Source organism: Dipodomys merriami, unplaced genomic scaffold (genome assembly GCF_024711535.1).
Source record: "Dipodomys merriami isolate MVZ:Mamm:240054 unplaced genomic scaffold, mDipMer1.0.p SCAF_35, whole genome shotgun sequence".
In the NCBI taxonomy this organism is placed as follows: Eukaryota; Metazoa; Chordata; class Mammalia; order Rodentia; family Heteromyidae; genus Dipodomys; species Dipodomys merriami.
Genome location: NW_027205048.1, coordinates 3,202,504 through 3,217,438, shown reverse-complemented (window position 1 = coordinate 3,217,438; position 14,935 = coordinate 3,202,504). Strand labels below are relative to the sequence as shown.

General features: G+C 45.1%; 1 protein-coding gene across 5 annotated transcripts in view; it reads left to right on the top strand.

Annotated features, from left to right (window-relative positions):
* The window catches only part of Xpnpep1 (X-prolyl aminopeptidase 1), a 54,254-nt gene extending 41,150 nt beyond the window's left edge, over window positions 1-13,104 (top strand). For all 5 annotated transcript variants that reach the window (XM_069987935.1, XM_069987939.1, XM_069987936.1 and 2 more), the window contains exons 15-21: window positions 2,531-2,602; window positions 4,222-4,282; window positions 6,156-6,225; window positions 7,143-7,316; window positions 8,081-8,157; window positions 9,220-9,318; window positions 12,577-13,104. In XM_069987935.1, coding sequence (XP_069844036.1) covers window positions 2,531-2,602; window positions 4,222-4,282; window positions 6,156-6,225; window positions 7,143-7,316; window positions 8,081-8,157; window positions 9,220-9,318; window positions 12,577-12,705 — 682 coding nt within the window. In that variant the 3' untranslated portion in view covers window positions 12,706-13,104. The remainder of the gene's footprint in view (window positions 1-2,530; window positions 2,603-4,221; window positions 4,283-6,155; window positions 6,226-7,142; window positions 7,317-8,080; window positions 8,158-9,219; window positions 9,319-12,576) is intronic.
* Window positions 13,105-14,935: the final 1,831 nt, after the last annotated feature.

Genomic DNA, 14,935 nt, shown 5'->3' with positions numbered 1-14,935 from the left:
ACAGAGGAGCACGGGACTGGCTTTGCTGCTGCTTCTGCAAAGGAGCCTGAGCAGGGGAGAGACATTATTTCACCAGGGGCCTATGTGCCTACGTGTGTGTGCGTGTGCATGTGTATGTGTGTGTGTGTGTGTGTGTATGTGTGTGTGTGTGTGTGTGTGTGTGTGTGTGTGATTATTTCACCAGGGGCCTATGTACCTGTGTGTGTGTGTGTGTGTGTGTGTGTGTGTGATTATTTCACCAGGGGCCTATGTGCCTGTGCCTGTGTGTGTGTGTGTGTGTGTGTGTGTGTGTGTGTGTGTGTGTGTGTGTGACATTATTTCACCAGGGGCCTATGTGCCTGTGCCTGTGTGTGTGTGTGTGTGTGTGTGTGTGTGTGTCATTATTTCACCAGGGGCCTATGTGCCTGTGCCTGTGTGTGTGTGTGTGTGTGTGTGTGTGTGTGTGTGTGTGACATTATTTCACCAGGGGCCTATGTGCCTGTGTGTGTGTGTGTGTGTGTGTGTGTGTGTATGTTCTAGTTACAGGAGGATAAAACTTTGGAAGTCTTACTTCTTTCTAAATCCCAAAGCCTCTGCCTTTGGGAAGTTTCCTCTTAGGCTCTGAATGTTATTGGCCTTCTGCACAGGTTAAGTCAAATGCATGTCCCTGTCCCTGTTCCCATTTTGGGGCTCAGATACCTTATCTATAGCCCCTGTACTTCAATAACTGGAGTATAACTCGAGTAATAGTAATATTAGTAATGCTAATACTAATAGTAACTAATAGTAATACCGATGCGCTATTCCAGTATCTTGTGAGCTCCATCACTAGCATATCCAAACAGTGTTTGCTAGGTGATGGAGCAGCCCTGTCCTCCTGCTCACTGGGCCTTTGAAGCCTGGCAGTTCAGTTTAGGAGAGTTTTTCTGACATGATCTGAGAGCCCAAAGCTGAGCTGCTCTGAACTGTGAGACAAGAGGGACACTGCTGTGTCCTGTATGCGACCTGTAGATCTGTCTGTCTGTGGGGAGGAAGGTAGTGTCACTGGGCGTGGCCTCTGGTCTCCAGCATCACTTTGTGTAGCTTAGCCTTTTGGCTTTATTTACATTGAACACTTAGAGTGTTCAGTACCATCATGGTTGTCATGTGTACAGTTAAGGAAAGATTGTCTTTCTGGGCTATACTTGGGGATAACTTTCTGGGCTATACTTGGGGATAACTTTTCCCCTTTTAAATAATTGCCTTTAGAACTTTTAGTCTTGGGGTGGCTTTTGAAGCTGTGTGTGGTAGATAGTCACAGATGTGTAAATAATTCCCTCAGACTAATGCTTTTGATCTAACATAAAAAATATCAAAGGGACTTCAATTTAACTCAGATGATGAATTTCGTGGCTGGATACTATACTGGAATTTTTCATGTGTTGATAGCATTAGGAATTTCAAACCAAAGGGGAGAATTTTGCTTCTCATTGTGGGTTGTTGGAGGCCTGTTTGGAGTCAGGGCCCTACAGGCTGGCTTAGGCCTGTGTCTGACTGTCTTGCATGCCCCCTGGTGCCCTCATTGCTGGAGAATGAAGCTTGGAATTCTCCCATGCCTTTGGGCATTTCTCAGCACAGGGATACTGTCTAGAAAGTGGCATGGAGAAAGTGAATCACTTTCCCATATAAAAGAAGCATGAATCACTCTTTTTTCCCCTGGTGTTTGGGCTTGAACTCAGGGCCTAAGCACTATCCCTGAGCCTCTTTGTGCCCAAGGCTAATGCTCTACCACTTGAGCCACAGCACTACTTCCAGCTTTTTCTGAATAGTCTATTGGAGATAAAGAGTCTCACAGACTTTTCTACCCAGGCTGGTTTTAAACTGCAATCCTCAGATCTCATCCTTCTGAGTAGCTAGGATTATGGGCATGAGCCACCAGGACCTGGCACAAACAAGCCACTCCTTTTAAAGAGGCATTTACTCCCTGTGTGTCTGGTGGTTTCAGACGCATCTGAGAGGGTCAGAACTAAAGGATACTTGAAGTGCTCAGAGATTGGCTGCAGTAACTATCTCCATTCTCATCACTCAAGCTTGGACTTACTGTTGCTTTTCATCCTACCCTCTCAATCATTTGTTATTGTTGTTTTGAGACAGACCCTTGCTAAGTAACTGAGGCTGGTGTGGAACTTGTTACCATCCTGCCTTAGCCTCCTGAGGGCTGGTGACACAGGTGTGTACCAGCAGCCCGGCTCTGGATTCTTACTTTTGTAGCTTTACTATTACCTTGAACAGCCTGTTTTGTCCCAGACACAAACAGATAAGTTCAAAGACGTATGTTTTTCCTTCTTCTGTTGTGCTCTTTATCTAGTTGGTGAGATAAGTTGATCATCTTTGAATAGTAGGAGCTTTTAGTACTTGTTGGAATAATTCATTTACTGGATAATTTTAAAAAATAGATTTCTGACTTCAGTTATGCTGTTTTAAGATTAGCACAAGAAATATTTGTATACACTCTCAGATCCCTCAAGTGTTTACAGTTGTGGAATAACTAATTTTTAATTCACTTTGTTAGGCCAGTCCCTGAGACGAATAGGACGTTGTCCCTGGATGAGGTGTACCTCATCGACTCCGGCGCGCAGTACAAGTAAGTGAACCAGAGCGGCTGTAGCACATGACCGTGGACTCAAGGCAGTCGAGTGGGTGGGCAGGCTGCGCTCCAGTCAAGGGTGTCCAGCTGTTAATCTCATTCTGTATCTCGCCCCTAGCTCAATTGTGACTGTTCACAAAGTTTGGTGGAAATGTTTAGTCCTTGGCTAGAAGTAAAGCATGAGATAAGTAACTATGAAATAAAACAAGCTTTAGGAACTTCACAAAACTGCCTTTTCAACTTCCCAAGTTTACAGCTGCCCCAGGGCCTTATGAAGTAGGGTGAATTTTGACTAAGGGGAAACTTGGTTATCACACAATCTCAGCCAATATGGGGCCAAACCTGGCCTTAGCACATGTGGCTGATTTTTGACTTAGAGCTCAGGATATGGGGCTCACAAGTGTTTGCCTGTATGTAAACTTGAATTTTAAATTTATCCTTTCTGGGGGAAAGTGGCTCAGTGGTAGAGTGCTTGCCTTGCATGCATGAGGCCCTGGGTTCGATTCCTCAGCACCACATAAGCAGAAAAAGCCAGAAGTGGTGCTATGGCTCAAGTGGTAGAGTGCTAGCCTTGAGCTGAAGAGCTGAAGGACAGCGCCCAGGCCCAGAGTTCAGGCCCCACAAATAACCAAAAAAAAAAAAAAAAATCCTTTCTGTATGCAGGGTATGGGCTCTAAGGTATGTTTGGGTATTTTTAACTGTCTAGTAAACCCTTTTCCTTTCAAAGGAAGAACTGGATTCTGGCCCTCTTTTGCTAGAAGTATGTTTGGATATTTTTAACTCTGTCCAGTAAACCCTTTGCCTTTCTAGAAGGAAGAACTGGATCCTGGCCCTCTTTTGCTAGAAGTAGGCTCCCCTGTACTTATTCATAGCCCCAGTGGTGGTGTTGCTTATGGAAGAGTCCTCATGTTTTATACCAAGACTGTGTGTGTTAAGGCTTAGTTAATGCCATTCACTCTGATGTGTTTTCAGAACAACTTTATTTAGATAAAATACACCCATGTAAAGTATGAAATTAATTTGTGTATGTACAGAGCTATACAATTATTGCCACACATATTTTCATCACTCTAAAAGGATGAATCTTTGTCTCTTATGGTTTACTTCTTCTGGTAACTTTATATACATGATTATATTAATATTGTCTTCTGTGTCTGACTTCTTTCACTTAGCTTTTTAGCATAATGTTTTCAAGGTTTACCATGTCATAACATGTATGAGTACTTCATTCCTTTACATGACTGAAGCTGAGTAATCCTCAGTTGTGTGGATTTGACATTCTGTTTCTTCACTTGTCAGTGGATGGGCCTTCAGGCTGTTTCCACTTCTAGGATATTATGACTAATACTATTGTGAACCTCATGTATAAGTTTTTGTGCAGACCTATGTTTTCAAGTCTCCTGTGTATATAGGTAGGGGTGGGATTACTGTCTCATATGGTAACCACATTGAGTCCGCTAAGGTTAATGGTTCATGCAAACTGTTTTCCAAAGGGTCTCTTCCATTTAATGTCCCCATCAGCAGTGCAGGAAGGTTCTAACTTTTCTGTGTCCTCACCTCTTCATATTTGAGAAAACTGAAAACCAACTCTTTTTTTTCTGTTCTGCTTCTGAAAGGGATGGAACCACAGATGTGACCCGGACCATGCATTTTGGGATGCCTACAGCCTATGAGAAGGTGAGGCAAAGGCAGAAACTCAGGAGGACTTCTCCCTTTTCTCACAAAGAACATTGCTTATGACAAGGAATTGCATAAATAAGTAGGATTATATGTTGGATCGTAAATTGCTCCTTTTTGTGGAGTCGGGCTTATCTGCTTTGTGAGATCTATGTAATTAATTATTGGAGGGTAAGACATTTGGAGCAAATGTAAAAGCATTCTGTTAAGGTCAAGGCAGCTGAGGTTCAACTTGAAATAGCTTTGGCCTTCTCCTTGGGGAGGGGGAGTAGTGAAATGTATGCTTTATGGGCAGTGTCAACATTGGATTCGGTCAGCTGCCCCCTTTTTTCAAGGACAGCGTTCTTATTCCCAGGCTCACTTCTCAGAGAACTCTCTACTCAGTTTCTGGGTGACTTACATAGCAGGGGCCAGAGAGCTATGAGGTAGAGACATGTGCTGGGCTTCTAGAGACCTGCCTTCAAATCTGTTCTCTGTTCTGTTGTTTACTGACTTCACAACCTTGAACTAGAACACCTTTTTTTTTTTTTGTTCATGAAAATGGAGGTAGCTGTACCTTCCTCTCCCAGGCTGGTCAGGTGAAGTTCCATGAGCCAGTGAGTTTCTGGATCCTGGTTTCTGCTTGGTAAAAGTTGGTTGAGTGTCTGAGTAAATGTGTCTGTTGAGGAGGCTTCTTTAGGAACCTGGTTATGTGGTGCAGTGGGTAGATTTTTATAGACTTGGTGCCTTGCTTTGTCTGTTTGTAGGCACTGACGCCCGAGAAGAGTTTGGGCCTCAAATATTAGGCCCTTTTGTGATGGCCATTCCGTGAAAAGAGCCTCAAACCAGATTGAGATGTGTGGAATTTCAGTTCTTGCCTCTTCCTGGCAAGTCATGAGCCTTCAAAGCAGGATTTGCTATTTTTGTTTTTGACCATACTAAAACTCAGGACCAGGCATTTGCTCAGCAATCACTCTACTACTTGAACCACACCCAGAGGCCTTTTTGCTTTAGTTTCTTTTCTTGCACTTTTCCCTGGACCAGCCTTGACTGCAATCCTCCTATCTTTGCCTCCTACGTAGTTAGGATGGCAACTTATGGCAGCTTATTGGTTGCAGTGGAGTCTCATTAACTTTTTGTTTGAACTGGTCTTGAACTTTGATCCTGTAGATCTCTGCCTATGGAGTAGTTGGGATCACAGGTATGAATTACCATGCTTTCCTTTCAAGTAGACATTTCTTTTGCAGGCAGTAGAAATAGCCTATCCTAAGGATAGCATAGTGATGTAGAGCCCTTTGTAAGTGAAGGGCAAAGATGGTTCATTGTCATGAAGAGTGGGATTAGTGTAAACAGCGTAATAATATAAAGAGCTTGATAGGCGCTATATATATATATGTTAGATAGGTCATGAGTATGGTTTATTACTTCTCTCAGTCTTTTTTGTCGGTCGTGGGGCTTGAACTCTGGGCCTGGGTGCGGTCCCTCAGCTCTTCAGCTCAAGGCTAGTGCTCTACCACTTGAGCCACAGTGTCACTTCCAGCTTTTTTTGTTTATGTTATACTGAGGAATTGAAACCAGGGCCTCATGCATTTGAGGCAAGCACTTCACCACAGAGCCACCTTCCCAGCCCCTTCTCCCAGTCTTTCTAAGGTTCATATAGCATGGAATGTTTCGGTATGTTCATTTCATGATAAAGCCCATAGGATCATTTTTCTGATGATAGTCCATATCTAGACCTTTTATCCACTGGATATATTGTTCTCTTCACATCAGTTTTCTCTGTGGTACTGGTAAAGACTTTTTAATGGCAAGGTTTTCTGCACTCTCCCAGTAAGCTGTGGAATTAAACTTTGTCTTCTTCTGCAACATGCCTCTCTCTTGGTTTTCTCGGCAGGAATGCTTCACATATGTTCTGAAGGGCCACATAGCTGTAAGCGCAGCCATTTTCCCGACTGGTACCAAAGGTAGGTGGTTCCTTCTGTCACGTGGCAGGATCTTTTTCTTGTTCAGGAATCAGATATGTGTGAGTAGAAAGACATGGCCTTCCTTTTGCTGCGTTCAGTCCCTGTGCACTTCAGGCCCAGCCAGGACAAGTGCACATTCTGTATAGAAAATCTCTTGGTCCCATTAACTGAGCTCAGAGGACCTTCTAGAGAGCCAGGTGTAGATTTGGGCCTGGTGTCAGCTGTGACATTTCCACAATTCCACATTCCTGTGGAACTGAGTGACTAAGGGCGGGGGGGGGTGGGGAAGGGGGGTTCCCTAGTAGAGGGACGATTGGACACAAAAGCCTTAGGACCTGAGTGAAAAATGGAGAAGCTTCCTGTCGGCCCTTTAGTAGTAGGCTAGTGCCTCCTCGAATGGTCCCTATAGTTACTTACTTTACTTGGATCCTGAATTTACATATCTATTGCTTTGCTTGAGGCTGGGGCCTGAACATTCCAGAGTTGGACATACCTGGGCCTTGAATCTAGTTAGATGGGCACATGCTCATCTCCCTGAGCTTCAGTTTCTTCATCTGTTGTGCTTGCCTGACTACTTGCAGTCTGGCTAGAATCTCATCTTTGTATTTCTAAACCTTAGGGTTCCAGAGTTGGTGAAAGAGAGTCTTAAGTTGACCCAGCATAGCTGTAATCGACAATGGGTGTCTGTCTTCTTACTGGCTTTCTGGACAAATGATGCTCTAGCTTTAGACTGAGCTCTGACTGGCTCCTCAGGTGGCTCTGATTGTTAGAAAGTTCTTCCTTGTGCTGGGCTGAAATCTGAACTCACTGGTAACTTTTACCCATGAGTTTCTGTTTCACCTTTTAGAGCCAAATACAATGAATCTAATCTCTGAAGTGCTGTACAAACATCAGGCAGTTCTTCTATGTCTTTTCAGGCCACCTCCTAGACTCCTTTGCGCGTTCAGCTTTGTGGGATTCTGGTCTGGATTACCTGCACGGAACGGGACATGGTGTTGGATCTTTTCTGAATGTTCATGAGGGTCCCTGCGGCATCAGTTATAAAACCTTCTCTGATGAGCCCTTGGAGGCAGGCATGATCGTCACTGATGGTAGGTAAACTCATGTACGGCACGTGACAGTCCTTTGGTGTTTCTTTTTTTTAAACAAAAATTTTATTTTAAAGGAAACTCATAGTATATCTCCTCTACTGACACACTAAATTAACAAAAAAACCAACTCTTGGGATTGTGAAAATGACTCTTCTAGAAAGAGTGAGATAGAATAGGATAAAAAGACAATGAAAATCATTTGTAATCTCACCATCTGGGAACAACATGACAATATTTTGCCATGCTAGCTTTGGCTTTTTACACACACACACACACACACACACACACACACACACACACACACACACACACACACACACACACACACACACACACACACACACACACACACACACACACACACACACACACACACACACACACACACACACTCACCTTATTTTTAAAAAATAATTGAGATCATACTAACATTGTATCTTGTTTTATTATTTTAATATATTGTCATTTACCATGTTACCCCAGGTCTTTGTAAACAGACTTTAATGCCTACATCCTTGTGTCCTGTGATTATGCAACATGATGTATTTAACAGCCCTCCAGTTATTATATGACCTGCCTTGTGTTTCTGTATCTCAGGTACCTATGACAGTGTGGCCACGTGGGTGCAGGTGGCGTCTCTAAGCTCATGCACACAGATAGGGTGGGATCTCAGCTCTTTGTTCTCTTTCAGGGCAGGGTGGTCAACTCAGGTGAAAATGCCCTCTCTTGTGGGCTGCTTCTCATTTGGGGTTTGTTTGTTTTAGAGCCAGGATATTACGAAGATGGGGCTTTTGGAATCCGCATTGAGAATGTTGTTCTGGTAGTTCCTATGAAGACCAAAGTAAGTATTCATTTATGATAGAAATTTCCTGTTCCTTATTGTGGGAAGATGAAGATGGTTGTCTTGGGAGGCAAGAATATGCCATTCTGAGCCCCAAATGAAGTTTTCTTCCCGTGATATTGATAGAAGTTGCTCTGCTACCCCTGAAAGCCAGAGTGAAAATCTTTCATGAACTGGGACCCAGGACTGTTACTCATGGAATCCCAAACAGGCTCCTGCCTGATGTGATTTGAGGCTCTGAGTTTGTTGAAGACAGCTTGTATTCATGAACCACAATCTCCAGTGCAAGGCCTGGAGTCCGTGTTCTCATTACATCCCTCACATGATTTTTACCAGGTGACATCGAGAAAGCCTGAGTTATGCCGTGGTTCAGGTCTCACAGGCTCTGTCAGTGTTACCAGGACAGATAGGATTTTAGGTACAAGAGCTTACCCGGCAGACCTGTTAGCTTCCTACCTTTCACTGTGGAAATGAGCAGCTGAAGAGAAGTAGCTGCCTATGTCTGCAAGGAGGTTGACCTTACTGATCTGCTCTGTGCTGTGGAAATCACCATTCTTGGAAGTGGCCTAGCACCTTCCTCCCAAAGGCAACAAAGACCTAGTTTGCTTACTTTTCCCTAGTACTGGGACATGTCAGGCAAGTGTTCTGTGCTGCGTCCCCCTCGCCCCGCTTGCTCTTGAGTCTCTACCCTGTCAACTGATGGGCCTCGCTGGGTTAAGGCAGGCCATGTACCTGACTGATTTTAGGGACTGAAACTCCATCAAGTCTTAAAAACCCAGACCAGAGATGCTCTGAGTCCAGACACCCATGACCCAGCCTCTGCCTCCTCCATCATAGCAGACATGACCCTGTGGACCTGTTACTGCACAGGCTGTTGTTCCTCGGGGCAGCTCTTGGAATGTGGCATCAATTGTGTTTGTGCGCCCCTATTAAAAATGGTGACTAGCAAACTTTGCCAGTGTTTACACTTGGCTCTGAGGGGTACCAGGCCTGGTAGAGAGATATTATGGTGGGTAATTGTGGTGACGCCACATAAAAGCTGCCGATTTCCTCCTTTTACAGTATAACTTCAATAACCGGGGAAGCCTGACCTTTGAACCTCTAACTTTGGTTCCGATCCAGACCAAAATGATAGATGTGGATTCTCTTACGGACAAAGAGGTAATGGAGAAGTCTTGGGAGGCGGAAGTGTTGTCAGGGAGGCGGACAGCTTCCCTTAATTCCCTGCTCCATTCTCACCTTTTAATTTAGGGGTCGGGGCCACCTGAGGCTACCCATCAGATCTCCTGAGAACCTTGTCATTTTCTGCGTGGTTTTTGGGCTTCCCCCAGCCATGCTAGGACTGGAGGGTATGTGGGTAGGAACAGTAAGCCATTGCTTTTCTGGGTGAAATGGCCTTGCTTCTCCATAGCTTTACTGAGGAGGCATTTAGCACGCAAAGGCCTGGGTGTCTTCCCTACAAAGGACCAGCCGGACGGTGGGGCCTCTTGGTCACTGTACATGCCAGATTGCTTTCTTGTGTTATGTGAAACATTAAGGAAATGAAAAGCAAAATGTGTTCAATGCTCAGTTTCACCCAGATGAGAGTAAGAGGTTACCAACTCTTACTGCATGGTTTCCTCACAAGGTCTGGGCACAGTAGTGCTCACTTAGCATGCTCCAAGAATTACAGGTCTTCAGATCGTGTCAGATACTAGGGTAAGTGTCCAGGTTGTATGGCCAAATGCAGCGACAGACAGGAGGCCCGGAGAGACCTGGAGTAAGGCAAGGGATCAGGGAAGTACTGAAGGTTAGAGAAGAAACAAGGGTCAGAAATGGAGCAGGAACAATCTGTACAGATAAAACAGTTCTCAAGCCGGGAACTGGAAAGCCGGGATACAAATTCCAGAGCAAGGCAGGGGTCAGAAGATCAATGAGAAGTAGATGCCTAGTAGGCACCAGAGGCAGGATACGCATGGCATGCTTGTTACCCAAGGCAGCCACGGGCCTCATGCCAGGGGCCTTTGAGTGCTTTTTTTGATCATGGGGCTTGAACCCAGGGCCTGGGTGCTGTCCCTGACCTTTTTTTGCTTAGGGCTGGCACTCTACCACTTTGAGCCACAGCACCACTTCTGGTTTTCTAGTGGTTATATTGATGAAAGTCTCACAGACTTTACTGCCTGGGCTAGCTTTGAACTGCAATCCTCAGACCTCAGTCTCCTGAATAGCTAGGATTACAGGTGTGAACCACCAGCTTCCAGCTCTTTGAGTGCTTAAGGCAGGACTACTACTCAGTGGGGCCTGCTTGGACCTTGTTTTTCACCCTAAAAAGCAGGGCTCCTGCTTACACTGTTGAATGAGATTCACCTAGCTAGAAGCCTCTTGTCCTTCTCAGCTCACAGAGGAAAGTCATCTGCTTCCTGCTTCCACTCTGCTTGGCCACCTCTGTCTGATGATCAGTGCTATTGGTTCAGCTCAGCATTGTCACAGGATCCTAAAGGCATCTGGTTCTCATGGTGGTTTCTGCTTGTAGACAGATAAGGGTCAGAAAATAGCCTGTCAGCAGCCTGGAGTCATGTGTGTGTCCTGTTTAGTGGGAAGAGTCCTACCAGCTGTTCAGGGGCTGTTAACCAGCTTCCCAAAGTGATGCTTTAGGTGAAAGGGACCAAAAACACAGTCGTGACAGCCACCCTGTACCCCATGTGAGCCCATATCTCTTGAAATGACCCTTAGGAGCAACTCCCAGGATCTTAGTGAGCACTCTTGGAAGCCCAAGACTGCTGCTTCATACATGTACTTCCTGTTCACAGAACAGTGTTACAAGTCAGGAGGGATTTGCCCCTGTGGTCTGCTTTGTACAAGGAACTAGTTCATGAGGAAGGTGAAGCCAACTATTTTGTTTTTCTTTGAAGGAAGGATTTGAGACATAGACCAGTGTGATCTAGCTGATCTAATGTTCCATTATTGTATGTTGAATACCCAAACCATAGCCAAATATTATTTTGGACGATTGTACTCTATTGGGCCATAAGCAAGTTTTTGCAAATACAGCATTCTTCCTATCCTACTCAAGCAGAGTATTGTGTTAGATATTCTCTCTTTTCAGCAAAAGGTCCCTTTTCTATACTTATTAGGTCTGAGGCTTCATTATGTCTGAAGGCACAGTAATTCCCACCCGAAGGGGAGTTCTGTTCCTTTCCCTTTACTGTGTCCTGACTGTTGTCTCTGTAACGGGCTTTTGGATTGGAGCTCTATTCCATCATTTGCTCACTAGATGGCAGCAGAGGACTTCAGAGGGATGTGAATTTGCCCACTTCAGAAGGCAGGCTTCATGTTGCTCAGGCCCGGCTCAGGCTGCCTGCGCTCCCTCTTCTTTCCCCTCAGCCAGCAGGACTCATGAGTATCCCTGTGGCCTCAGGGTCATAGTAGGCTGCCGCAGCCTGCACCATTGAGTTGTTTGGATGGCAGGCAGCTTTGTAGCCCCGCCTGGCCTGGCAGCACAGAATGAATTACTTGGCTTTGACACTCCTCCACACTTACCTAACTGCCTGCTGGATGGAAGTCTCCAGGCTGTATCAGAGTCATCACTGCTCCAGGTGTCAGTTTCATCAGCACCTTCTTTATTTTCTTTGGTGGTTCTGGGGTTTGAACGTGGGCCCTGTACTTGCCTAGCTTGCTTACTGTGCTGGTGCTTTACCACTTGAGCCACTTTTCTAGCCTTACTTTTTGCTGGTTAAAATGGAGTCTCAAGGGCTTTTCTGCTTGGACTGACTTTGAACCATGATTCTCTGGACCTCAGTCACCCAAGTAGTTAGGATTAGTTAGCACTTTATTTCTTTTAAGTTGCTTACTCTCAGTTCTGCTCTGTAGTGCTGCGTTTATTGGCCACTAAAGGTTTTGGGTCAGTGAAACACCAGTGGGTGAAGAAAAGGAAACTCAGTAAGTTTGCAGGAGAACTTCAGATATGTCTGTTAGCAGGAGTCCTTACAGCTGATGAAGCTATTTCAGTCTTCCACCACCTAAGCTGGCTCAGGAGTAACGAATGGGTCCATGTGGGTAGGTGGAGAAGCTGCTGATGTGGTGATCCGGCCCCATCTCTCTTGTAGTGGCCTGGGGCTGTGGCTGGCTGGTGTCCTATCACAAGGGAAGGCCTGGTTACAAGCACTGCACTCAGGGGAGCTCACATCGACAGATTTTTGGCTATCTCACAGTCATTGCTAGTCCACTGGAAGCATGTACACCATTAGCAGTGTAGACTGGTTCCCTCTAGTTCTGGGAAAATATGAAAATATGAAAATTGCCTGTCCATTAGCAGGGAGAAAGGATTTTGTGTACCGTAGCCCTCACGTGTGGCCTCAGCGTGTGGGTCCCTGTCAGCGCCGTTGCTCTATGGTAACGATCCGATGGCGTATTCAGTGCCCTCCCTTCTTTCCTTTGCAGCTCGACTGGCTCAACAATTACCACCAGATCTGCAGGGATGTGATTGGCAAGGAACTGCAGAAACAGGGACGCCAGGAAGCTCTCGAGTGGCTCATTAGAGAGACACAGCCCATCTCCAAACAGCATTGATCCTCCCTGGTCTTGCTTTTATAAAATGCTCTGCGGAAAGGAAGAAACAGGAGGATCTCCAACGTCTTCCTCCTGTCCTCTTCTTCCCTAACTCCCCTTTTTACTTTTAGACTCTAAGAAGAGCGGAAAAATCTTCTTATTCTCTTTGATATTTTCTTGCAAACAGTCTTTTATGGTTTTTTTAATTGTCAAGAATGAGCCAGGAATTAAATTGCTACACCAGGAGGGTTCCCACAAAGCTGGAGACTTGAGGAGGAGACACCCCAAGCTCCCTGGCCAGTGATGGTGAAGCAGCGAGGGCTCCATGACAGTCACGTTCCAGGTGCTAGTACATCACTCATGATCAGCTCCATGTTCATGAGCCTATTTATGATCAACGAATAAAGTGTTGCAACGCTGCGTTGGCTCAGCTGTTCTTTCCTCAGGGTGCTCTCTTGTTCCCTCTCGTGTCAGTCAAGCTGATTCTCAAAGACACTTGTCCTCTTCAGCACGTCTTTTCTAGACAGAGGCCCCAATCAAAAGGGGAGACCCCTGACCTCTCTGCACACTTTCTGGCTTAATTGCAAACATGTTTTGCTTTTCTCTAGAAAACCTAGTCTTTCTATTAACTCAGTTTCTTTTTTCCCATTTAAGATGTGTCAATGATAAAGCAATAACAAGTATGCAGAAATTGTCAGTTGTACATAATGCACCTGAGAGGAATTACTGTGTCTTTTGCTCATTGCCACAGCTCTCGGTGTTCCTTTACTTAATTAAGACTCTGCACCAAATGCCTGCCTGTCCTGTTTGGCAGCCTTCCTCTTGACTTACACAACAGAGGAAGCTCCCAAAACCAGGAGAGGTCATATCACAGGACCTCAGATCATCATAGCTGAGGATGGGAAAACAGACTTCCTTGTCCCTTGCTTGAGATATCTGAGGTATGTCTTCTGTGTCTCCCAGGGGTATTGAGCTTTACTTGTATACCTTGATAGCTATTTCAATAATAGACTGTATTTTTTTCTTTCTGTATTGTTTCCCCTCTTTTCTATCTGTGTTTCCTGGTACCCCATGACACCATCCATATCCAAATTCTTTTTTTTGTCAGTCATGGGGATTGAACTCTGGGCCTGGGTGCTGTCCCTCATCTCTTCACCTCAAGGCTAGCGCGCTACCACTTGAGCCACAGCAACCCTTCCAGCTTTTTCTGCTTATGTACTGCTGAGGAATTGAACTCAGGGCTTCATGCATGCGAGGCAAGCACTCTACCACTGAGCCACCTTCCCAGCCCCTACATCCAAATCCTTTTCTCAGAACCTGCTTCTTTAGGAACCCAAACTAAGACTTACTCCGTAGATAGAACCATCTCCCATAGTTTTGCAATTTCCTTGTATTTAGCTTCACTGAAATACAGTAAAATTCAGTAAAATATGGAATTAGTATGTTTATTTGTATAAGAATATATGTACACACATGAACACATATACAGATATGCAAATAATTGGATCATTCTATACATAAATTATCCTTTTTTGGTTTTGCCTGGGATCAAACCCAGGGTCTCATGCATGAAAGTCAAGCAGTCTACCCCTGTGCTGCACCCTGGTCCTAACTTGATTTTTTAATTTGACAGTATAATTTTCATATATATTTCATCTGTCTGTCTGTCTGTCTGTCTGTCTGTCTGTCTGTCTGTCTGTCTGTCTGTCTGTCTGTCTGTCTGTCTGTCTGTCTGTCTATCCATCCATCCATCTATCTATCTAAATTGGCAATACTGGAGCTTGAATTTGGGGCCCTGTTTGCTAGGCAGACACTGTTGAGCTGTGCCTCCAGCCCTTTTTGGCACTGAACACTTGGGAGACTTGAGAGGGGGTCTTGCTTCCTGCCCAGGTATATTCCTGGACTGTAGTAGTGCTTTTACATTTTACCTCCTGCAAACGGGAATGACAAACACACACCACCATGCCCAGCTTTCTCGGTTGAGATGGGACCTTGTGGATTGTTCTACCTGGGCTGTCTTGGAGCTTTGATCTTGACGTTATCCTTGCACATAGCTAGGGTGATGGGCATGCACCATTGCACCCAGCTTTTTGGTTGAGAAGGGGTTCACATGTGTGTCTAGGCCAGCTCCACACTTACCTTAGTCTCCCGAGTAGCTAGGATTACAGGCATGAGCCACCAGCAGCACCTCATATAGAGTTCATAGACTTTTTTTTTAAAAAACAGTACTTCTAGCTTTTAGACATAAAAA